At 56.2% G+C, this 23,570-nt stretch overlaps 1 protein-coding gene across 1 annotated transcript; it reads left to right on the top strand.

Moving 5' to 3' along the window:
- The first annotated feature begins 1,483 nt into the window (after positions 1-1,483).
- SORD (sorbitol dehydrogenase) lies at positions 1,484-22,588 on the top strand. Its single transcript, XM_084268175.1, has 9 exons — positions 1,484-1,557; positions 5,017-5,050; positions 5,725-5,889; positions 7,892-8,051; positions 11,196-11,314; positions 11,778-11,843; positions 17,588-17,763; positions 18,708-18,829; positions 21,362-22,588. Exons 1-9 carry the CDS (start codon positions 1,498-1,500, stop codon positions 21,525-21,527), a joined length of 1,068 nt encoding a protein of 355 aa, XP_084124301.1. The 5' UTR covers positions 1,484-1,497; the 3' UTR covers positions 21,528-22,588.
- Positions 22,589-23,570: the final 982 nt, after the last annotated feature.

Here is a 23,570-nt window from a genome sequence, read left to right as displayed (position 1 = left end):
TCCTGTGTGCCTTCAGGTTTGTGGCTAGAGGCGTTTGGGATTTCAGGATGACGTCCAAGCTAGGATGCAGACAGAACAACAGACAATCTGCAGAGCAAGTCATAGTTTGGAGGCTTTTTTATGTCCCAAAAGGGAGAGGCGTGAGCAGCTGCCTTGAGGACACGAGCGTGCCCGGGAAGGGATGGCTGTTCCCCATCTTTCTGTCATTTGCAGAAACGTAAATATCCCCGCTCTGCCAAGGCAGTGGATGCGGCTGGAGTCACGCTGCTGTGTAAACACTGAGTAAGGCATTTCATCACAGCTGCCCTCGCACATGTGCTCCTTCCCCTGCCCTTAGAGTAACCACAGGGGTGGCTCACGGCCGCTAATTTGATGCTGACTCTGCCTCAGGTAAGCATTAGAGTGAATGACCCTGATAGGGAGAAAAGAAATGCATCGGGCCCTGTCTGCCTGGAAGGTGAAGTGTTTTTGCGAGAAGGAAAGCAGAGTCATGGATTCATGCAAACAGGAGGAAGCAGTAATACTAGAAGCACGGGCTATTTTTAGCTGCTTCTGGAAACTCTGCCTGACAGTTTCTATTTTTCCAAGGAAGTCAAGCTTTCTGCTTCAGCATGCCCTTAGGGAGCACTGGAGAGGAGAACCTTCTTGAGATCTTTGCAGGCTCCATTAGCCAAGTCTCTCGGGCAGAAAAGCCTCTTACCCCCTGAGCCCTGAGTCCCCTGCAAATTTCAGCTTTATCCCAAATCTTCAACCATTCCCCCCAGCTGAGATATCTGCATTCCAACAAGGCTGGGTCAGGTTGGGTCTGGACAAGCCCTTAGCCAAAGTGCTTCACACCAGCGTGGCTGGTTGGACCCGATGATCTCTCGAGGTCCCTTCCAACCTCTATGGTTCTATGATTCTATGATGAGCCAGGCTGCTCCATGATGGAACCGGGCTGCTCCATGATGGAACCGGGCTGCTCTGTGTTGGAACTGGACCACTCTGTTTAGCACCTGGGGGACACACATGGCATGAGAGGGAACGGGGCCTGGCAGCTGCTCGCTGATCACCGGGACCGCTGTGTCCCTGCCCAAGCTGTGCCTGCCTAGGATGGGCGTGCAGGGAGGGCAGCCGCTGGGCCCCGACGCAGGGCTGCTGCCCCGGTGCTGCGAGTACCAGGGCTGGTGCCAAGGGGGCCCGACGCTGGAGCCTGTCGGGCTCCGGGTGCTCTGTGAGAGGCGACTCGGCCGGGCCGGAGCCTGGGTCGGGTCTGGTCTGGGGCCGAGGCCTGGAGCCTGGGCCTACGGCCGAGGCCTGGGTCCGGAGCCCGGAGCCTGGGTCTGGGGCCGGGGCCTGGGTCGGGGGCTGGGCCTGCCCGCTCCGTTCGGCGGGGGCGGCGCCGGGCCTGGCGCGGAGGGGCGGCCGGGGGCAGAGGGGCGGCCCCACCGCGGGAGGCCCCGCCGCCGGCCCTTGGACCCGAGCGCCGCACCGAACTCCGCCGCACCGCGCCGAACCATGGCGGCGGCGGGGCAGAACCTGGCCGTGGTGGTGCACCGAGCCGGGGACCTGCGCCTGGTACGGGCCGGGCCGGGCCGGGGGGGGCGGGGAACGGGTCGTCCCGGGGCCTCCGCGGCTCGGCTCGGCGGGGAGTGGGAGGAGGGGGCTGGCAGCGTGGCCGCGCTCGCCGGGCGCTGCGGGTCCGGGGCGGCCGGGCTGGATGGCGGCCCGGGGGAGGGGGGTGGGGAGCCGGGCCGGGCCGGGCCGTCCCGTGGGGCCGGGAGCTCGGCGGGGCCGAGTCCCCGGGCACCCGAGTAGGGGTGTCCCCCCGCGAATGGCGCCGGGTCAGTGAGCTGCGCTGCCCCCGGGCTGGGAGCAGGTACAGGCGGCGGCTGGCCCCGCGCTCGGGGGGCTGACCCGGGGAGGGGGGGGGCGATTGGGGTGCGGGGAGCCCGGAGCGTGTGGGGCTGGCGGTAGCTGAGGGCAGCCCCAGCCCCTCTTTGGGAAGGAGGGGATGGGGAACAGGTGCTGTTTGGGAGCCCACTGGAAAAGGTGTTCCCAGGAAGCTGAAACAGAAGGTGATGTGCTGGCTTTAGGAGAGGACCAGGGGTTCAAAGGGAGCGGCTGTATTGCGGGTGCCTCTGCTTGTGCTGGAGTTCCATCCTGGAGAGGGGCCTTTGGTGCTTTGAAGCCATTCCTCTTCCCTGGCTGGGAGCACTGGGATGTCGGTGGGTGCTGAATCACCGCGCTGCTGCCGGAGGCTCCTGTGTTTGCCCGCTTGGCAAGTGCCAGGGATGGGGGATGAAAGACTTACCGTGGGGCAAACATTGACAGGCGATAATCTGCACAAACAGTTCTGGCAGGAGGGGGCTTTGGGTGCCTCAGACTTTGGATACCTGCAGCGGCTCCTCTGGGGGATGATTGTCAGGGAGAGAGTTGATTTTTTGCAGCTCAAGTGACACGTACCAGAGGCCAAGGGGTGTTTGTGTGGGCAGCTCCTGCGTGGCTCCCAGCCACCTGCCATACAGCCACCGTTTTGCTAGAAGCACGTGCAGCCCGGCTGCTGCTGGGAAGAAGAGGCATCGCCGCAGTGGCTGAGGAGGGAGGTGGGCCTCCTAATTCAGAGAATCAATCTGGGTTGGAAGGGACCCCAAGGGTCACAGAGCTCCAACCCCCTGCCACAGGCAGGGACACCAACCTCCAGGCCTGGAGCTACACAAGGTTGCCCAGGGCCCCAGCCAACCTGGCCTTGAACACCCCCAGGGACGGGGCACCCACCCCCTCTCTGGGCAGCCTGTGCCAGCCCCTCACCACTCTTTCTGTAAAAAACTCCCCCCTAATATCTAATCTAAACCTTCCCTCCTTTAGCTTCACCCCATCCCCCTTGTCCTGCCCCTGTCTGCCCTTTAACAAGCTGATTCCCCTCCTGTTTCTCTGCTCCCTTCAGGGACTGGAAGGCTGCAATGAGGTCCCCCCGCAGCCTTCTCTTCTCCAGGCTGAACCAGCCCAGCTCCCTCAGCCTCTCTCCATAGGGGAGCTGCTCCAGCCCTCTAATCATCCTTGTGGCCTCCTCTGAACCCACTCCAACAGTTCCAGAACATGTTTCTAAACCTCTGTGATGTAGGAGGGGGTCTGAGGCACGGGAGAGTGGGTGCTGGCTCCATCTAGGCTGGCTCACACCCCAATGTGTGAGTTTTCCTTGGGATATTTGTGCTGCTGGAGACATCAGAGGTCGGTGTTCCCCTGGTCTTCCTGGCAGCCCCCATGGGGTGTGATCCTCCCAGGCATCTCTAAAGGTTCTTTGCCACTGTATGAATGGCACTCACTGCTTTGCTCCCATGATCACGTAGGGAGTCCAGGCAGTGAACTGTGAACTTGTTATCTCAGGTATTGATACCTAAAGTTAGGTGACATCAGCTTCCCCATTATTCCCACACCCTTCTTGATTTCTGTGGACATGTTGCCCACGGGGAGAGGCACCGTGATTTCAGTGGCTGATCTGCCTTACACAGGAATGGGTTGGCTTTGGTTTTGTTGACTCTCCTCTTGACCTTAGGTGGTTGCCACCAAATCATGTTTGCTGCCACTTGAGGGTTTATTTGTTCCATGTATGGAGTGTATCCCTTCTTTATGTGCCACCTTCCACAGAAAACCCTTCGTTTTCTATGCGAGTGGCTACATATGGGGCTCTTCTGTGTGAGGAGCTACATACAGATCAACTTTTAGAAACCAAAGCTCTGGGCTGTGTCCTTGGTGGGCCAAAACAAACAACCCAGTGAGGAGAAAAAATGCAGATACGGTCCCTGAGCACTGAAAGCTTCAGTAGGTTGAGTTGTACTTTGGTTTGCACTCCAGCCAACAGAATTTGGGCCGTCCCTCCCTCCCACTGCCCCCGCTGATTGTTCTGCAGGGATTTTAACAGAGCAGCCCTTTGAGAATGTGTTTCCAGAATTTTTCTTGGCACAAAGTACGAGTTGAGGAACACACTGGGATTGAGAATGCATTTAATTAGCTAAAACACCAAGCAGGGCTCTCCAAAAGGCAAGGAGGGGCACCCTGCCTTCTCTGCAGTAGGGCAGCAGGGAATCTTGGGCCCCTCTTTATGCAAAGATGCTCTTGCAAGAAGTAACCAGGCATGGGGGCCACTGAGGTGTGTGCAGCAGGTTTTGGAAGAGGAGTTGTGTGAACAGGAGGCCTGCTGAGCTTTGGGTGAAGGTGTCTAAGGCACACAAAACTTTGAGCAGCTGGTGGGAATGAAGAGTCTCTTCTTGACACTGTCCACTTGGATGGGGTCTTGCTTAGAGACATGGTCCTGGAGGTGGGTCCTACGTGGGTGTCACGCTGCCTTGATGTTGTAAAAGCCAAGAAGATGATTCCTTTGTCTTTTGAGGTGGCTGAGGGAGCTCAGTGAAGGCAAAAGGCCTGTAAATCTTCTGGGTGGAAGAGTGACTGCTTTTACAAGCCTGTATGTATTGTTCATTCAGTAGAGAGGTGTCATGCCCAGTTGTAAGGAGGGGATGTGGCTTTCAGTGTGGTTTGCAGTAACATTTACCATTAATTTGTACATTATTATAGAGTAAAGGCACAAACACCAGGATATTAATGCTCTGTAGACACAGGTGGTTTGGAATCTCACCACCTTAGGGAAGGGGAGTTTTTCCTGTCAGCCAGTGGGATGAAGGATTCAGCTGCAAGCTGAGCTTGTTCCAGGGCAGGAAAGTTTAGTGTCTGGCTCTCCTCTGGGCAGGGAAGGGGGAAATGACCGCAGGGTTAAGTGGGAGAGTGGATTTACAAGCTGGCAGGGTGCTCAGTCGGAACGGGAGCGCTGGCGAAAGGAGGGGAGCTTAGGGAGGGAGCGTGGGCTGCTCATTTATACCCCTCCTTGTTGCACAGCAGTGCCTTGTTAAGCAGACAGCACCAAAACCATGATCCACTTCTGGATTTACCTGGACTAACGTGGGCTGGCTCTCCACAAGGTATTCCCATGGCTAAACAGCTCAATGTGTTTTTTCTTTCTCCTTTTCTTTTTGTTCACAGGAAAACCGTCCGATCCCAGAACCAGGTCCCAATGGTAGGTCTGCTTCTGTCTGCTGCTGTCTGCTTTCTTTGCTAAGCTCTCCTCTGTTTTTTCTAGTCCCCTTTTGTCACTCCTTGACATGGTAAAGGGATAAAGTCTTCCTGAGGAAGTGTAATCTGCAAAAGAACGTGTGGCTGAAGCAGATAATGCCGTGTTTTTGGTTGAAGAGCTGCAGCAGCGACAGATTGCACCCCTTCATCTGGCTTTTTTAGCTTCCTGTTTCATCAGTTCATGTATTTCACATCAAACTGCCCTTGGGATGTGCCAGGTGATCTTATTGCAAGACAAATTATTAAGAGGCTAAGTGTATGGGCTGATAGGGATTCGATTCACTAACTCTCCTGGGCTGAAATCGGAGCTTAGGAAAAATTAAATGGACTTGCTTTTCTTATTCCTGCCCCAGCAATAGTTACACCCCTGTTAGGTTGTGCTAGCTTTTGTTGACTGAGCTCTAGCATATTTGGAGCTTTCCTGGGTTGTGAATCCTTGTGTAGTCTTGTAGTCCAGCAGGCACCTCGTGACAATGCCATCCCTCCTTGTGTGTGCACGTAGTAAGGGTAGAGATTTTGGGTGTTTCACTGCTGGCTTGGCCTGGCCAGAGTGAGCATGGCTCTCCCTGTGCCTGAGAAAGTCAGTTTTCCTATCAGGAGCCTTTCTTTTCCTGGCAGAAGTCCTCCTGCGGATGCATTCTGTCGGGATCTGCGGCTCCGACGTCCACTACTGGCAGCACGGCCGCATCGGGGACTTCGTTGTGAAGGACCCCATGGTGCTGGGGCATGAAGCTTCAGGGACCGTCCTCAAAGTGGGATCAGGAGTGACTCATCTGAAGCCAGGTAACTGGAACCAAAACTCTCTCTGGGTTTTGTTTTCCTGCTAACGAGCTCCTGAGGAGGTGTGGATAAAAAGCTGTGGTGAATCCATCCTGATAGTCGGAGCTCTGAAGCGCACGGGGTGATGTTCTCCCTCAAAGAGAACACTCTGCTGAGGGGGTTTCTCAGGTATGTTCTGTCCTGGGGTGTCTTGAGCTGGCCTGGCTTTATTTTAATGCTGCTACAAGGAGCCAGATGAAGCTCCATAGGCCATGTACATCTCACTCACCCACAAACCCACTGTTAATGTTCCTTCGCTCTGCGTGTTCTCAAAGGAGCAAGCGGCCTCCTGCTGTGCAGAGGTCACTGGAGCAACTGCCCCAGGCCCCGTGGTGGGATCCCTGCAGCTCTCTGTGCTCAGGAGTGGCCTAGAAAATAGGCTGAGCAGTGAATTTTGCAGAGTTTGCTGATGATTGCAACCTAGGCAGGGTGGTGAGGACATGGGAGAGCTAGCAAGGGTTGCAGGGAGACCTCAGGGGTGGCAGTAAGATGCAGGTGAAATTCACTGCAGGTAAAGTGGTTTCTACAGTGGAAGAAACAAAACCAGCTTGATATCCAGAATGATATGGTGTGAGCACTACTGCTGAAGGGGGAGGCTTCTGGCTCAATGCATGGGAACACTGGCTCGGTAGTGGTGGAAAATGCAAATCAGTGTTAGGGATATGGGTTAGCATAGGATGGGAAAGGTTGGACTTGATGATCTTAAAGGTCTTTTCCAACCTTGTGATTCTGTGAAAGGGACAGAGACTCCATCAGGTCACATTGTGGTGTGTCTGGAGCTCTGCATGCAGTTCTGGTCTCCTCCTTTCCAAAGGGACATCAAAGACATGGAGAAGTTTCAAGGGAGGACAAGGAGATGATGAGATGTGTAGCAGCATCTCCGTGCTGAATGACTTGAGCTAGGAGCTGGAGAAACTCAAGGATATGTGACACAGAAGACTCCTGGAGAGCAGGGAGAGGGCTTGGAAAGGTGGCCTGTTCTCTGGTTCCTCCAATGCAAGGAGCAAGGCACGGTGGGAGCCAGGTGCAGCAGCCCCCTAAGAGCAGCTGCAGGTCTCCTTGGGAGAGGATGTGGATGCTGAAAGCTTATGTGGAAGAAGCTGGGGGAGAAGCTGCTGAGGGTTACTAAATACCAAGAAACTGTATGCACCTTAGGAGCCCCCACTGCTGAGTACAATGGGAGGCTGGGAGAACATCAGGCACGTGCTTTTCCTGCTCCTCCCACCCCCAGATATCCTCCATTGGCTGTACCACAGGCAGTGCAGCAGGCTGGACCTCGATCCATCCTCCTGCCTGACTGAAAGCCTGTGGGTTGAGAGCTTTTCTCACAGGTTTGGCATTGACTGGTGTCCTCTGCTGTCTCTGGTGTACTTAGAAGCTGTGCTGCAATCACACAGTTGTTTTCTTTATTCCACCCTCCCCCATGATTGCAATTAAATAATTACTCTTTGTCCTGCACCATGTGTCCTTCCAGGAGTCTGGCCCACTCCATCAGAGCATCGAGGTGGCCCTGCTCCTTGATAAGGAACCCTCCTGGGTGTGGTTCTGCACTGTCAGCCCTCTTCCCAAGACCCATCCCTCTTCCCAAGAACCAGCCCTTTGGTGGTGGCCAGCAGAGCTCGCCTGCTTTTCCCAAATTATTTCCTCCTCTTCCAGTTACTAGAGATTCTGGAGAAGTCTGGTGGCTGTATGATGGCTGCTTTCCCATCTGCTGAGCTTGAGCAGAAGGCAGCTGGGGGGAGGTTTTGCTCGTGACAAGAGTTTCCACCTGCCCTGAGGCTGCTGTGAAGGCAGGGCTGGGCTCAGCCCTCCCTTGCTGCTGCAGCAGCCTGGCCTTGCTCAGCTAGCAGGTGTCCTGCTGTGCCAGGGTGTCAGGCTGGCTTCTGGGGCGGGTGGGTGCTGCTCACACCTAGGGGTGTGCCCACCTCCTCCCCGCGTGACACGGGCGCTGCTCCCACCCTGGCAGGTGATCGCGTGGCCATCGAGCCCGGCGTCCCCCGAGAGCTGGATGAGTTCTGCAAGGCCGGGCGCTACAACCTGTCCCCAACCATCTTCTTCTGCGCCACGCCGCCTGACGACGGGAACCTGTGCCGCTACTACAAGCACAGCGCCAGCTACTGCTACAAGTTAGTCCTCTGTGCCCCTGGGCGGGGGTTGGCTGAAGCCTCTTGGCCCTGCTGGAGTCCTGTGTCCAGAGCTGGGGCCCCAGTACAGGAAAGATGTGGGACTGGTGGAGAGGGGGCAGAGGAGCCACGGAGATGCTCAGAGGGCTGGAGCAGCTCCCCTACGGAGAGAGGCTGAGGGAGCTGGGCTGGGTCAGCCTGGAGAAGAGAAGGCTGTGGGGGGACCTCATTGCAGCCTTCCAGTCCCTGAAGGGAGCAGAGACACAGGAGGGGAATCAGCTTGTTAAAGGGCAGACAGGGGCAGGACAAGGGGGATGGGGTGAAGCTGAAGGAGGGAAGGGCTAGAGGAGATACTGGGGGAAGTTCTTTCCAGAGGGAGTGGTGAGGGGCTGGAAGGGGCTGCCCAGAGAGGGGGTGGGTGCCCCATCCCCTGGGGTGTTCAAGGCCAGGTTGACTGGGTGCCCTGGGCAACCTTGTGTAGCTCCAGGCCTGGAGGTTGGTCTCCCTGCCTGTGGGCAGCTCTCTGATCCTTGAGGTCCCTTCCAACCCAGACCAGTCTGGGATTCTGTGATTCTTTGTATAAGGCTTGGACAGCAGCCACTGTGGGAAGGGTTTGTCAGGCAGGTAGAGTTTATCCCCTCTGGTGTGAGGTGTAAACAGGCATTTCTTGAGTGTTTCCTGGAATGTCACCTCTGTCTTACCCTTTAATTATTTAGCCTTTCCCACTTGCTCCCTGCTCGTGGCTTCTTTCTATCCTTGCCTTCTGAGGACAGCGCCTGGAGGCCTTTCTCTGATCCTCAGAGCTGAGCTGGCTTTCCTGCTGCTTTTCAGGAAGCACCACATCAGCTTCTGACACCTTGCTCCTGCTTGGAGCAGAGCAGGACCAGAAAGCAGCGTTCTGCTAAGCTGCTCTTCTTGTGTGTGTCATGCTGAGTGGCCCCACTAAGCTGCCAGTGTTAACACACTTGTTTCCATAACTGGTTCAGCAAACCCAAGTATCTTCATTTAATACTTAATTGTGGCTGGGCTGACACATTTGCTTGAATGCAAATCAGGGCTTGAAGTGCACCAGCACATTGGCTAGAAGGCTGAAAGCCTCTGCAACGTTATTCCCAGGAGATGAAAGTAGTCCAAGCCCCAGGAGACCCATGGACATTGTTTTCTCAGTTTGGCTTGTATCAAAACCAGTGTGGCCAGTAGGTCTGGGGAGGGGATTGTGCCCCTGTACATTGGTGAGGCTTGAGCACCACAAGTGCTGGGTCCAGTTCTGGGCCCCTCACCATCAGAAGGACATTGAGGTCCTGGAGTGAGTCCACAGAAGGGCAACCAGGCTGGGGAAGGGGCTGGAGGGCAAATCCTCTGAGGAGCAGCTGAGGGAGCTGGGGGTGTTCAGCCTGGAGAAGAGGAGGCTGAGGGGAGACCTTCTCCCCACCTCCCCTGCCCTGCCAGGAGGGTGCAGAGAGGTGGGTGTTGGTGTCTTCAGCCAGGGGACAGGAGATGGGACAAGGGGCAATGGGCTCAAGCTGCCCGAGGGCAGGGTCAGAGCAGATGTGAGGGAAAAGCTCTTCCCTGGCAGAGTTGTGGGGCTGTGGCCCAGGCTGCCCAGGGAGGGGGCTGAGTCCCCACCCCTGGGTGTGTTTAACAGGGGGGAGATGAGGTGCTCAGGGATCTGGGTCAGCACAGGACAGGGACGGTTGGACTCGATGAGCTTAAAGGGCTTTTCCAACCTGGTGACTCTGTGATTCTGAGCAGGTATTTGCATGAGCAGGAATGGTCTTGGTGGTGTCTACAGAGGAAGCATTGGGGATCAAATCAGGAGGAGGCACTTGGATGCTCTTCTCATGACAGTCCTTGTGCAGCAAGGTCCTCCCTAACCAGATCCCAAGAGCTGCTGTCAGGATGGGATGCTGGTCTGGATGGGACCAACTTCTCCCTGGCCAGACCCTGTGCCACTGACAAGATCACAAGTGTTTTGCCTGGGGGAAGGGGCTGGTTTCTAACTGCTTCCAGGCTTTTGGTTTTTTCTCCAATTTGAGTAAATGTTCCTTACTCTAGGTGGGGTTTTCTGTTTGTGACCTGGTGTTTCTGGTTTCAGCTCAGCAACACCATGGCCCTCTGATGCAGAGCAGTTTCCCTGGCATGAACGCTCTCTACCAGCACACATTTGCCAAGCAGAGATGATGGCTTATCAGTGGGCTCTTGGATGTTTGGGCAGGTGTTGTCTGTCCTCTTTGTGGGTGGACAGACTCGGTGTTGGGTACTCTGAGTAATTTGGTGGAGGTGGGATCGCTCCACAAAGCTGCCCTCCCCCTGACAGGGCAGTACCCAGGCCCAGATGTGATCCCAGACCCTCAGGCAAGCCCTTTGGTGCCTGAGGGACACATAGACCTCTCACAGCTTCCTTCCCATGTTGTTTATGTTCCTGTGCCTTGGTGTTGGCCTGGCTCAGCTCTGACCCCAGGCTTCCCAGGGCTGTCAGAAGGATGTTCCACGCAGACACAGCTCCTGGTACCTGCTGCATGAAGCCCACACTGGTGGCTTTCTGGAGGGCTGGGTTCTGTTTCTGGCAGCAGTTCAGGAAGGGTTTTGCCCCCCTCTCTGCTTTTTACCCCTGCTTATGCTCACTGCATCCTGGTGCTGGCTCTGTCCAAAAGGTGTTTGATCCCCACTGCAAACCTTCTCCCTGACTGCTCAGGAGGGTGCATGCTGGGACCAGCCCACTTGAAGCACTTGGAGAGGACATCCAGGGTGTGATGAGGAGACCTGGATCTGGCTGCCTTTGTTGTCTGTGGCACCTGGGAGCTCCCCCTGATGGGTCCCACCCTGGTAGGGCCTTGAGGTGCTGTGTACACACCCAGGGGGTTCATTGCAGAGGGAACCAGTGGCACAGGGGTGTTAGGGTTGGCTAACCAAGCACTGGAGAGGGGAAGTTTGGGCATCCCTGTGTTTGGTGCTTAGGCTTAGGTTTAGGTTTAGGAGTACTTGATGCTGCTTCAGAGGAGGGAATGAGGCAATAGAACCCCCTAAAACACTTTCCAGCCTGAGGGTCTATTGTGCCGCTGTGATTTAGACCCGTGGGGGGGTTTTGAGTGTCATGTCATCACCCTCATAAAACCTGTGACTGTTGCTTGTGCCTGGTTCTTGCAGGCTGCCAGATAATGTCACCTTTGAAGAAGGAGCCCTCATTGAGCCCCTTTCAGTGGGAATCCACGCCTGCAAAAGGGCAGGAGTCACTCTGGGAAGCAAAGTCTTCGTGTCCGGCTCCGGTATGGTGAACACACTCAGTCCCTGCTTGTCATGGCTTGGCTGGGGGGTGGACAGGGTGCAGGCTGCACCTCAGGGCTCTGCTGTAAGCGTGGGTCATGGCAGCATTATGGGATGCCAAGGGGACCTGGAGGCTGTCCCTGCCCGTGCTGGGCTGCAGTGCTGTGTTTGGAGCAGCCCACATGCAAGGTACAGGTGTGCCTGGGGCGTGCTGAGCCTGCCAGCTCCAGGGACCAGAGGAGCCCCTGGGGGTTGTTTTCCTTGCAGAGTCAGTAGCTGCTCTCTCAGCAGCCCAGCTCCCTGCACTGGGATCGTGGTGATGCTGTGATCCCAGAGCTGCCCCCCTGGAAACCTGCTCAGAGCCTCCTTTAGCCTCCTCCAGGCCAAACTCTGGGCACATTCAAAGCCCCTGGCAGGTGCTGTCTGGCCTTTGTTTCATGTTCTCATTCTCCCCTTTGTACCCAGGACCAATTGGCCTCGTTAACGTGCTCGTTGCTAAGATGATGGGTGCAGCTGCTGTGGTAATCACAGGTAAGTTCTTTTGGCCCTTCAGGATGTGCCACAACACAACACTCTGACTAGTCCCACCTTATTCCTTCAGGGTAACTGCTGGGGAAGGCAGCCCTGGCACCACAGGAGGTCTGCTCATGAATGGGGTCATAACATGCCTGTTTGGAGGGAATCCTAACAAACACCTTGTTCCCCAGGGCAAGACCTTGATCTTGGCACTAACTGGCATCTGTAAGAAGGTGCAGATTGCAACTGGTGCTTCTCTGCTGGGGTAGCTGACCAGGGTAATAACTTCTGCTTCCCAGCAGGAACAAGTTGTGCAGCTGGAGTGGCTGCAGAGCTTCAAAAAGAAGAAACCCAAGGCTGATGGGTGGTCCTTGGATCAAGCCTAGTGACCTTTCTCAGGCTTGGAGCAGGTCTTTTGGGAAGAGGAGCGTGTGTATGACAAAGCTCCCAGTTGCAGAAGCTTGCTCCCAGTGCCACCAGTCACTGACCATTTTCCTTTCTGTTTTGAGCTCTTCTGACCTTGACTTTGTGTTTTGCCTTTGGCTCATGGATCAAGTCTTGAGGATTGGTTTTCTCCTTCCCTGTAGTGCTGTAGACCTTGGTTATATCTGCTCCTGGGCTTCACCTCAGCAGGCAGACCAGGCAGCACAGTGTGTTTGATGCTCACTTTGGGGCTGTTCTTGGGGGTTTGCTCTGAGCAGGTCTTTTTCCTTCCTCTCATAGTTCTAGGTGATGGCCTAGACACATGTTTCCACAGCCCTTTCTGTGTCCAGACAAGTTGTCCCTCTCAGGTTCTCTTCTGCTATGCTCATCTCTGCTGTCTTGCTGGTGGGGGGGGGGTCATGTTCTTCTGATGATCCTCAGTGACCAAAATGGCCTTTCCAGAGTCCCTGTGTTTCAGAAAGGAGCCTTCCCTGCATAACTGTGTCTTGGAGGTTTACAGTCCACTGCTGCTCACAGCCATGTTCTGATCTGTGCCTGGAAAACCTCTCTGAGTACCTACTCCACAAGCTCCTAATGAAGAAGCTTCTCCTGGGGTCCTCTCACGAGCTCTTTTGTGGGTGTTTCCCCTGAGATGAGCAGCCCTCGTCCTTGCAGCTGCCCTCCTGGTTGTTGCAGAGAGCCGTGCTGATCCCCCCCCATCCTCTCTGCACCCCTAACCCAGCCCAGCTCCCTCCACCTCTCCTCAAAGATCAGGCTCTTCTCTGTGTAGCTTCCCCAGAAGAATTGAGAGCTGGAGTAACCTCAGGAGGTTCTCTTGTTGAAAGAGAAAGTGGTGTTCCTGCTACTCTTCGATCCTTCTGAGCAGTGACAGCTGTGAATGGACTACAAGCACAGCTTGCTGCAGCATTTTTGGGCCAAAGAGCCAACACAGACCTTTCAGAGGGCTGGTAGGTCATCTCCAACACTTCAGGGCAGGTGCATTTTGGAACCCTTGTCACCCTGTAGCCACCTCCTGTTTGAGAGCCAAGGTTCAGATCCCACCCTCTGCCCTTTGCGTCAGCATCCTTCAGCAGCAGCCCATGACAAAACCCAGGGCAGGTTACTGCCTTCTCCTCCCTAAATCCTCTTGCTGCTGAGACCAGGGCTGGTTTTTCTCTGCTGGCCCCACCCTGCAGGCGTGTGCTTGGTGGAGATGATCAGTCCAGGCTTTGGGGTTTTGCGAAACGCTGTCGCTTGGGGACGGTGGTTGCTGGAGCAGGAAGAGCAGCTCTGCCCCTTGAATCACACAGGAGGAACCTTGCTGCAGAGCTGAGCTGGTGCAGGGGCTGGTGGGTGGCCTGCTCCTCGGGTGGGGAAGGGCTCAGTGAGCTGGCAGGGGTTGGTGGGGCTGAGGCAGCTGGTTCAGCCTGCCATCCCATCCCTGGACCTGCCCCTGTGTGTTCTTCCTTGTGCCAGTGGAGCTGCTGTAGCCTCTGCCTGCAGACTCTTCCTGAGGACCACTGGCAGGCAGGTGTGTGTAGCACATTCCATGGGGATCCATGGAGGTGGCCACAGGGAAGTTCTCAGTACATGGTTTGTGGGGTCAGCAAGCTGCATGGAATGGACTCCTCCTTCTCTTCACACCTTGGCCTAGGCAATAAGCCTGACTTGGAGACATCTCCCACGTGGGAAGTGTTTAGCTGAGATGCTCAGAGACACCCATGGAGGTGCTGGCCCCAGTCAAATATTTGTAGGTGAGGTGACTTAAGAAATGGGTTTAGTTTGGCTCCTTGCCCCAGGGGATTTTGCTGCCCTTCTCAAGGAACTGCTTTTTGTGTTGGCTTTAGGAGCCAACACCTGGGAGGTGAGTGTCTGCCCACAAAGGGCCTCTTTTATTTTACCACCAGATACTTTGAATTCATTGCCTGGAATTTTTATGATGTGTTTGTCTGTGCAGAGCTTTGTCTGTGCAGCACTTAAGGCTTTCAACCTTTGTCTTTGTGTTTGTTTTGACAAACACAGAAGTATCTGGAGGAGCTTTTTCTTGACCTGGGGAGAACTCATCTCCTCCAGCTTCTGCAGTGAGTCTCTTTGGCACACCAGGAGTCAATGAATTTTGGAAAGGTCCCTTCCCTGGGACTCCTGGGGAATGGTTGGTGCTGTAGCTAGAGACTACTGGTCAACCCTTGCCTCCCAAAGACTTGGGTGCATCAAAGCTCCTCCCAGGTAACAGCAGCTTGCCTGACAAAGAGTATCAGTGCTTCTGATAAACTTTGCTCTTCTCCCTGGAGTGCTTTCTTCCTGGCAGACCTGTGTTCTCCCTTTCTGGGGGCACGTTTCATCTGGAATATTGGGTGCAGTGCTGGGCTCCCTGGGGCAGGAAGGATGGAGAGGGAACAACAAAGGCCTATGGAGGTGCTGAGGGGACCAGAACATCTCTCTGATGCAGAGAGGCTGAGGGACCTGGGACTTTTCAGCCTGGAGAAGAGAAGACTGAGGGGGGAATGTCAGTGCTGACAAATCCCTGAGGGGTGGGCTCAGGAGGACGGGTCAGTCTATGTTCAGTGGTGCCCAGGGACAGGACAAGGGGCCGTGGGCACAAACTGGAGCAGAGGAAGTTTCCCCTAACCCTGAGGAGGAACTTCTTTGCTGGGAGGGTGGCAGAGCCCTGGGCCAGGCTGCCCAGAGAGGTTGGGGAGTCTCCATCTCTGGGGACATCCAGACCCCTGTGATCCTGGGCGCTGTCCTGTGCAGCCTGCTCAAGGGGACCCTGCTCTGGCAGGGGTGGGACTGGATGATCTCCAGAGGTCCCTGCCAGCCTGGGCTGTTCTGTGAGTCTCTGTGTTTCTGATGTATTTCATGGACTTAAGTTGGGTGCAGAAGATGGGTTTGTACATAGGTCCTCACCTGCTCTTCCCTGAAGTCTATGGTTAGTGCAGCCTTCTCCCATCCTTCTGCCTTGCTGTGGACATGGGTGTTCCTCCAAAAAGCTGCTTTTCTCCTTAGGGGCAGGTAAAAAGAGCAGCCATGTGCCCAAGCAAGGAAGGGGCAGTTGGGGTATTTCTGTGGCAGCACTGCTCTGACAGTGAAGCTTCCTAATTCCAACTGAAGGGAAACTGTTTCCCTTGTACTATCTAAACCTGAAGTCCTGGGTGCTGTGCCTTCAGAAACCCTGGAAGTCAAGGACAGGGGAGATAAATAATTGGACAGAGTTCAACTCTTTTGTGAGAGAAGAACAACTCTGGAAGTGTGAGAGCCTCAAGAGTATTTGCCTGTTAAGTTGGCTCATAAACCATCACAAGAGGCTTAAATGAAATCTGATAACTTCCGTGGGAACAGAGATCCAGGAAGGGGCTTCTCTCAGCCTGGCAACCAAACTTTAATGAGCTCCATGGCCAGGAAGTGGAAAATACCTGATCAGAGAGGCAAGATGCAGCCCTTTGATTGGGTGGTTGGTCCGTTTTCCCAGAGTCCTGTGGGGTTCCACCACAGGAATTTACCATCTGAACAGCTCCATCCTGCTCAGGGCCTGAACCTCAGAGCAGGGTGGTGACATTGTTGGGTAACCTGCTGCTCTGTGGGACCCTGGGCTGGGCAGGGCGGGTGTAGCCAAGGTGGTACCGCAGTCCTGATGGGTCTGATGGGGCTGCTGCTGTGTCCTGGGACTTCCTTCCCAGGCAGGTCAGCCACACAGGGGCCAGCTGTGGAATCACAGGGTCACAGCGTGTGTGAGGTGGGCAGGGACCTTCAGAGCCCCTCTGGTGCCACCCTGCAGTGAGCAGGGACATCTGCACTAGAGCAGGGTGCTCAGAGCCCCATCCAGCCTGACACTGAGTGTCCCCAGGGATGGGGCCTCCCCCACCTCTCTGGGCAACCTGGGCCAGTGTCTCACCACCCTCAGAGGGAAGAACTTTTTCCTAATACCCAACCTAAATCTCCCCTTTTCCAGTTTAACCCATCCCCCCCTCATCCTGTCACTCCCTGCCCTCAGGAGCAGTTCTTCCCCAGCTTCCTGCAGGCACCTGTCAGGGACTGGAAGGGGCTGTAAGGTCCCCCCAGAGCCTCCTCTTCTCCAGGCTGAACCAGCCCAACCCTCTCAGCCTGGCTGCACAGGAGAGCTGCTCCAGCCCCCTTCATAGAAGCTGTGTGGGGTTTTGCTGCCAGACAACAGCTTAGGTGGCCACTTTGAGAAGTGGACAGCCAGTGTCTCGTGTTGCTCCAGGATGTGTTTCTTCCTGAGAGATGGTATAAAATAAATCAGTGAGTGGGGCTGAACCCCTCTGTCTCAGCCTCACACCAGTGTTTCCAGCAGGGCACTTTGTGGGGCCCTTGGTCCATTGCTGGGAGCTCTGTTACAGAGCTCCTGGGGTCTCCTTGAAGACCATAGAGGTTTGGGAGGCACCAGCCATGCCAGGCAGATGTGCTGCTTCTCTCTTCAGGTGCCTTAAAAATAGCAGCTCTCTGAGTGTCAGGTATGACTGTACATGTGGCTGGAGCCCCAACACTCAGAGCTCAGGACGGACAGAGGTGACTCAAGTCACCTGCAGCCATGGGAACCAGAGGCCAAATTGGGCCTTCCAGCATGATGATGCCCTTCCTCTTCAGCCTTGGCTTTTCCTCCTTTGTGTCTTAATACTCTTTGTTCTTGCCTCTTGAAAATCCCTCCCCAGATCTCCAGGGTGCTCATCTCAGTGGGTGTGCCCATGCCAGGCATCCCAGGCCCTCCTGCAGCCCGTGGGGGCACGTCCATCGCCCGCCCTGGCAGTAGCATCACATTTGCTGCACGATGGGCAGGGCAGGTCCTCTGGCTTCCTCCCAGCACTGAGGCTGAATCAGAGCAGCTCATGTCAGAGCAGTGGCCTCATCCTCCTCTTTTCCCTTAATGTTCCCCCACCATCACCCCCATCTTTGACTTCTTTGAGGGCTGTGTCCTGATGAGCAGTGTGGTGAGCATGCTCTGTGTCCTGAGACAGGGTTGTCCCTGGCAGAGGCAGGATTTTCTGACTCTTCAAGCCTAGGACCTCTGGCAGGAGACATTGCCCACCCCTCAATCTTGGGCCTCAGAAATCTTGTCTCCTCCTTCAATCCAGATGTCTTTTCCAGTGCCAGGACCCTGTAGACCACTTAAATTCTTGAGAAGGCACTATTGGTCTGGAGCTTTCCATCTTCTCCTGCTCTTCTCTGCTCTCCTGGGTTAGCTGGCAGCTGGGCACTGAACAAGGTGACTCTCTTGAGACATCAGATGGGGATAGGAAGCAGATTGCAGGTTCAGGTTCTTGCTCCCCTTTCTGCTTCATGTGATGCTCCAGCTCTTGCCTTGTTTGATCTTCCCTCAGATTTATCTGCCTCTCGCCTGCAAAAAGCCAAGGAGGTGGGGGCAGATTTCACCATTCAGGTGAAGAATGAGACCCCACAGGAGGTGGCCTCCAAAGTGGAAAGTCTGCTTGGCTGCATGCCTGAGATCACCGTGGAGTGCACAGGAGTGCAGGCCTGCATCCAGGCTGGCATTTATGTGAGTACCACTTGTCCCTTCTCCCTGGGGTACAGCATTCACTGCATTGGCTTCCCCCTTCACAGAATCCCCGAATGATCAGGGCTGGCAGGGACCTCTGGAGATCACCCAGCCCCTGCCAGAGCAGGGTCACCTCCAGCAGGCTGCATCCAGGATCACAGGGTTGGAATGTCCCCAGAGATGGAGACTCCCCAACCTCTCTGTGCAGCCTGGCCCAGGGCTCTGCCACCCTCCCAGCAAAGAAGTTCCTCCTCAGGGTTGGGGGAACTTCCTCTGCTCCAGTTTGTGCCCACGGCCCCTTGTCCTGTCCCTGGGCACCACTGAACACAGACTGGCCCGTCCTCCTGAGCCCACCCCTCAGGGATTTGTCAGCACTGACAAGTTCCCCCCCTCAGTCTTCTCTTCTCCAGGCTGAAAAGTCCCAAGTCCCTCAAAATCTCTTAATCAGAGAGACATTCTGGTCCCCTCAGCACCTCCATAGCCCTTTGTTGTTCCCTCTCCAGTAGCTCCCCATCCTTCCTGCCCCGGGGAGCCCAGCGCCACACCCAGTATTCCCAGCACCCAGCAGTGAATGATGGTTCTTTTGCTGGGGTGTTTAATTTCAGTGTGGAGGAGAGAAGGTGCTTGTCAGGCAGCAAGTTGAGGGGCACAACTCCAGAGTCAGCGTGGAGATAACTCTCTGATCTGTTGCTCAGGTTGCTTTACCACTTCCCAAAGAGAGGACAGTGAGATACAGCCACACAGCAGTGGTTTTTGAGCCTTGTTCATTGCATATGTCACACTTAGAGGCTCCTGATGGAGTCCATCCTCCTCCCTGGCTCTTCTTCTGGGCCCTGGGCAGCCCCTTCCAGCCACAGAGCCCCGTTGTTTGACAGGCTGCTTGGTGGGCTCTGGTCACCGGGGGTTACAGAATACAACGTGTTTGTGTGTGGTTCTTTCTCCAGGCCACTCGTTCAGGTGGGACCTTGGTGCTGGTGGGGCTGGGGTCTGAGATGGTCACGGTGCCGATCGTCAACGCGGCGGTGCGGGAGGTGGATATCCGGGGGATATTCCGCTACTGCAACACGTGAGTCCCGCGCGGGGCGGGCGGCTGCGTCTCCAGGCCTGTCCTTAAGAAGCTCTTGCTTTCCACCCTCCTCCTGTGTCATGCAGTGCTTGGGGCAAAGACAGGGAGAGACCCAACAAACCTTTACTCTGCTGGAAGCCAGCAGCCCAGGAGGAAGAGTCATTGGTAATTAACATTTGGGCCTTCAGCTCGTGCCCATAGAAAGGGAAGGCCAGGTGCTGGGGGTGTTTTGGAGGAGACTGGCTTGTCTCCTCCTTGTGTCTCCCCCTTTAGCCGGGGGGGCATTCCTCACCCCCTTCCCCTGCTGCACTGTGGGGTGCCACCCATGGCAGACAGTCCTCCATGAACTTCTCCAGTGTGAGTCCTTTCTGTTGGGGAGTCATCTCCTCATTGACTGTCTCAGCATGGATCCCTTCCATGGGGTGCTGACCTTCAGGCCCAGATTGCTCCAGCCTGGTCCCCACAGAGTCACAAGTCCCCCAGCAATCCCACCCCGGCGTGGGTCAGTCTCTCCACGGGCTGTAGATGGGATCTCTGCTCCCCATCCTCTTCCACGGGCTGTGGGGGGACACCCGCTCCACCATGGGTGTCTCCAGGGGCTGCAGGGGCATCTCTCTGTCCGGCACCTGGGGGGCCTCATCCCTCCTTCCCTGCCCTTGGTGCCTGCTCACACCTTCTTACTCCCTTCTCTGGGGCACAGAGCAGCTGCTGGTGGGTTTTTCTCCTCCCTGTGACTCCAGAGGCGCTGTGACCATGGCTGATGGGCTCGGCCTTGGGCAGCAGCGACTCCGGCCTGGAGCCAGCCGGTGTTTGCTCAGTGGGGCTGCAGAGAGCTGCTGGCTGCTCCTTGCAGCAGCTGCCCCTGCAGCCCCCCCTCCTCCACCAGCACCCAGACAGGCAAAACTGCAGCAACAAGACCTGTGTTTAGCATTCATTGCTTTGCTGGAGCTGAACATACACCTGGGGCCAGGTGGGAGGTGTGTGTGCTCTCTTAGGGAGAGCAGCAGGTCTGGTGTGCTGAGCACTGCCCTGGCCCCAAGGGCAGGAAAAGCTCCAGCTCTTCTCCCTTCGGTCTTGCTCTCCTGGGCAGGGCTTGCGACCTGCACCGCACGCTTTCAGCCTGGTTTCTGCTCTGGTCGGACCTGTGGCTTGCTCTGCAGAGGTTGTTTTCCAGGAGGGATTTACAAGGTGTAGTCAAACTCCTTAAAATGAGACATAGAATCTTAGAGTCATAGAATCATAGGGATCAGAAGGGACCTCCAGAGATCATCGGGTCCAACCAAAGTAGGATCCCCAGGACAGGTCACACAGGTCGTTGTCCCGACAGGGTTGGAGTATCTCCAGAGAAGGAGACTCCACACCCCCTGGGCAGCCTGTCCCAGGGCTCCCTCACCCTCACTGGGTAAGCAAGGCCAGGTTCTTCCAGGAAACACAGCCCAGGGAAAGACCCAGCACAAGGCAAAGAGACAAAGTGCAAAACTCTCCTGCCAAGGAGTCTGCCTGGAAGCGCTGGTCCCTGCTGAGACATAGCTGGACCTTTCACACAGCCCGGTCCCAGCGTAAGAGGCGGCTGCAGCGTCCTTATGGGTCACCCAAGCTCCATCGCTGGTGGTCGCCAACCTCCCTGTCTCCAGCACAGCATGGTCCAGGGTTCCCTTTCCTCCTTTCAAGCCTCCTAGTAGCTTGTCTTTCTCCAGATACCAATTGGCATCTCTCACCAAGCCCTGCTTGTTTTGTGCTCTGTTGCCCCACTCACTCACAGGGAGCTTTCTGCTCTTTCAGCTGTCCCCCAGGTCTGAAACGTCTCCCCCAAAAGTGGCCTCATCTGTCCTGTGTGGATCCAGCAGGGACCAGCTGCCCATGAGGAATGATGATCCCAACAATGATTTCAGAGAGGGGTATATCATGAATCACAGAGCTGTAGGGGTTGGAAGGGACCTCCAGAGCCCATGGGGTCCAACCCCCTTCCAAATCAAGGTCCCTGGGACAGGTCACACAGGTCATTGTCCAGATGGGGCTGGAATATCTCCAGAGAAGGAGACTCCACACCCCCTGGGCAGCCTGTCCCAGGGCTCCCTCACCCTCACTGGGGAAAAGTTCTTCCCCATGTTGGTGCAGAACTTCCTGTGCTCCAACTTGCAGCCATTGCCCCTTGTCCTGTCCCCACAGACACTGAAAAGGGGCTGGCCAGTTCCCCCTGCATCCCATACTTCAGATATTGATAAACATTAATAAGGTCCCCCCTTAGTCTTCTTTTCACACATGTCTGTGCAGGCAGTTTGGGAACTGAGTTAGCTGCTTTGTCCCTCTGTATCCCCCAATCTGGCCTGCCCAGCACGGGTGGCTTGTCCCGTGTCCCACGCCTGACACGTGAGGTTCCTTCTCCACAGGATTGTTCCTGTGGGCAAAACTCCCCTGGGGTTGCCTGGGCTGAGGAAGTGGCTGTAATGAAACCTGTCCTTTCCATCCTCTTCCCTCAGGGCTCTGAACCTGGTGACCCCTCTCACCTCCCCCTCTCCCTTCCCCTCACAGGTGGCCCGTGGCGATCGCTCTCCTGGCATCCAAGCGCATCAACGTCAAGCCCTTGGTTACCCACCGCTTCCCCCTGGAAAAGGCTCTGGAGGCTTTTGAGACCACCAGAAGGGGCGAGGGGGTAAAAGTCATGCTGAAGTGTGACCCCACTGACCACAGCCCCTGAGACGCCGCGGGGCCCGGCCCTCCCTCCCCGTTACGCCGCCTGCCTGAGACGCGAAGGATGAGGCCGCGGGAGGCTGATGTGTGGCTGTGGGTGGCACAGTCACCTCGCCCAGGCTGTGGGGTAACACACTTAGCCAATCAGACACCAATGAGGGGGAAAGGCACCAGGGGATGGGTGTGTGGGGGGGGTGCAGGTAGCTGAGCGGGGTGGGAATGGCTGGAATCAGCATGCTGCTGTGTGGGATGGAGCTGAGGGCTCACCTTGGGTGGCTCTTCCCCGGCAGACGCCTGGAGAAGCGTGTGTTGGGCAGAGCTGCTCACGTGGCTGCGGGGTTTGTTCACACAGATGGACGTGGGAGATGCTGGTGCTCCACCTTCCCGCCCCCCCCAGCACTGCCCCACAGCTGTCCCTGCCACAGCTCTTCATGGGGGCAGCCCTTGGGCTGCAGGACAGCTCTATGTGAATGCTCCACCTTCCCATCACACAGCCCCTCAGGGACTAGCAGCCTGTGGAACAAAGCCTGACCAGCCCATCTCCATGGGAAGATGGATGTTAGGGCATTCTCTCCATGCTCTGTCTGACAGCAAACCTCAGGCCCACAGCTCAGGGCCTGGGTTTTTTTGGGAGATCATCTTGAGGCCCACAGGGACCATACCTGCTGTGTAATGCCCCCCCCAGCAGCTCCCCATGGGGCAGGAGGGAGCACAGGGTCTGTGAGCAAACTGCCCCATGTCCCATGGAGACTGCAGAGACCCCTGTCCCAACGTGGCTGCCTGGGAAGGGGTGCTGTGGCAGGGCACAGCTCACTTTTGGCATGGAGGGGAGTGTGGGTGAGGGGCAGGGGAGGGACACAGCATCACTTGGAGGTTTTACCACTGTGACTGAATCCTACCTTTTCCAGGGCATGGGGCCTTCCTGCTGAGTTTGTGAGCCGTGAACTCGCGAGGTAGCAGATAACAGAATCTAATCTTTAATTACAGTCCTGTTAATTGTAGCACTGGGAGATCAGTCCCTTTCTTGGGCCGGTACTGAACTATCCTCAATAAATGCTACCCACCTGATGTGCCTGCTTGAAGTGCTGGTGATTCAATGAGGCATCATGGGCTGGGGGGGTTTGAAGGGGGTTGGGGACCTTGGGGGCTGTGCAGACCCCTGGGTCTCACCAGGCTGCAGGTGAGATCTTGGTGCTGGTGAGACTGTGAAGCCTCAAACCAAGCCCAGTGCTTCCTGTAAGGAGCCTTCGTTGTGGTGGTGGCTGAGGTGACCTCAGCAGGGGGCAGAGCTGCAGGTCCACGCTGGGTTTTACAGGGCTGGGACTTCCCCAGGGGGAATTTCTGGGGCCAGAAGAAGAGGGGATCAAAGTGCTGCTCAGGGGAACGGAGCTGTTAAATGTGGCAGCCCAAGAGGTAACACCTACCCGGGAGCCTGGCCCTGGAATGGGATGGGACGTTGGCAGAGCCCAGCCCAGAATTGCCAAAATGGATCATGTGGAAGGGGGTGTGATGGCTGGGGAGGGGGATTTGGCAGTGGGGGGAAGCTGGGGCTACCTTCTGAGCCCTGGGGCTCTCCCAGCCCCATCTCCCGTGCCCAGGAAAGCCTGGCTGGGGGAGCACTGGCCACTGCAAGATCCTGTTACTAAATGCAGAGCTACTCCTGGTGGTCCTGGGGGGGCTGTTTAACCCCTAAAGGGCTACAGCTGATCCCATGGCTCAGCCTCTTTGTGCTCCTTGGAGCTCCTGAAGTGACCTCCCACATGAGGTCTCACTGTGGGACATCCCCCCTGCTGGGTCTGGTAGGACACACAGCCTGGGGGGGCTGTGCCTGGGACGAAATCTGTCTCTGTGTGTGTGTGTCCCCCTCCACTCTACATCACCAGTACAGGTGGAACTTCCTCCTGTTTACCCCATTTCCCAGTGCACCAGAGTGTTGGACTCCGTAACGGGAGCGGGGCTGGCATCCTGCCACCGGTGCTGTGAAGTCCCCAGGTGACCGAGACCCAACTCCAGGAGCATGAAGATGGTTTAACACTTCACTCAGCTTTAT

The sequence above is a fragment of the Gallinula chloropus genome (genome assembly GCF_964237585.1).
Source record: "Gallinula chloropus genome assembly, chromosome: 9".
NCBI classification, from domain to species: Eukaryota; Metazoa; Chordata; class Aves; order Gruiformes; family Rallidae; genus Gallinula; species Gallinula chloropus.
Note: the sequence above shows the minus strand (reverse complement) of the source record. Positions and strands in the feature narration are given on the sequence as shown.

What these genes read in the sequence shown, in the direction of transcription:
- SORD (XM_084268175.1), top strand. Translation starts at nt 1,498, where the DNA reads ATGGCGGCGGCGGGGCAGAACCTGGCCGTGGTGGTGCACCGAGCCGGG. An exon ending in AGTCTTCGTGTCCGGCTCCG is followed by an intron (nt 11,315 to 11,777) that starts GTATGGTGAACA and finishes CTTTGTACCCAG; the next exon opens with GACCAATTGGCCTCGTTAAC. An exon ending in AGCTGCTGTGGTAATCACAG is followed by an intron (nt 11,844 to 17,587) that starts GTAAGTTCTTTT and finishes ATCTTCCCTCAG; the next exon opens with ATTTATCTGCCTCTCGCCTG.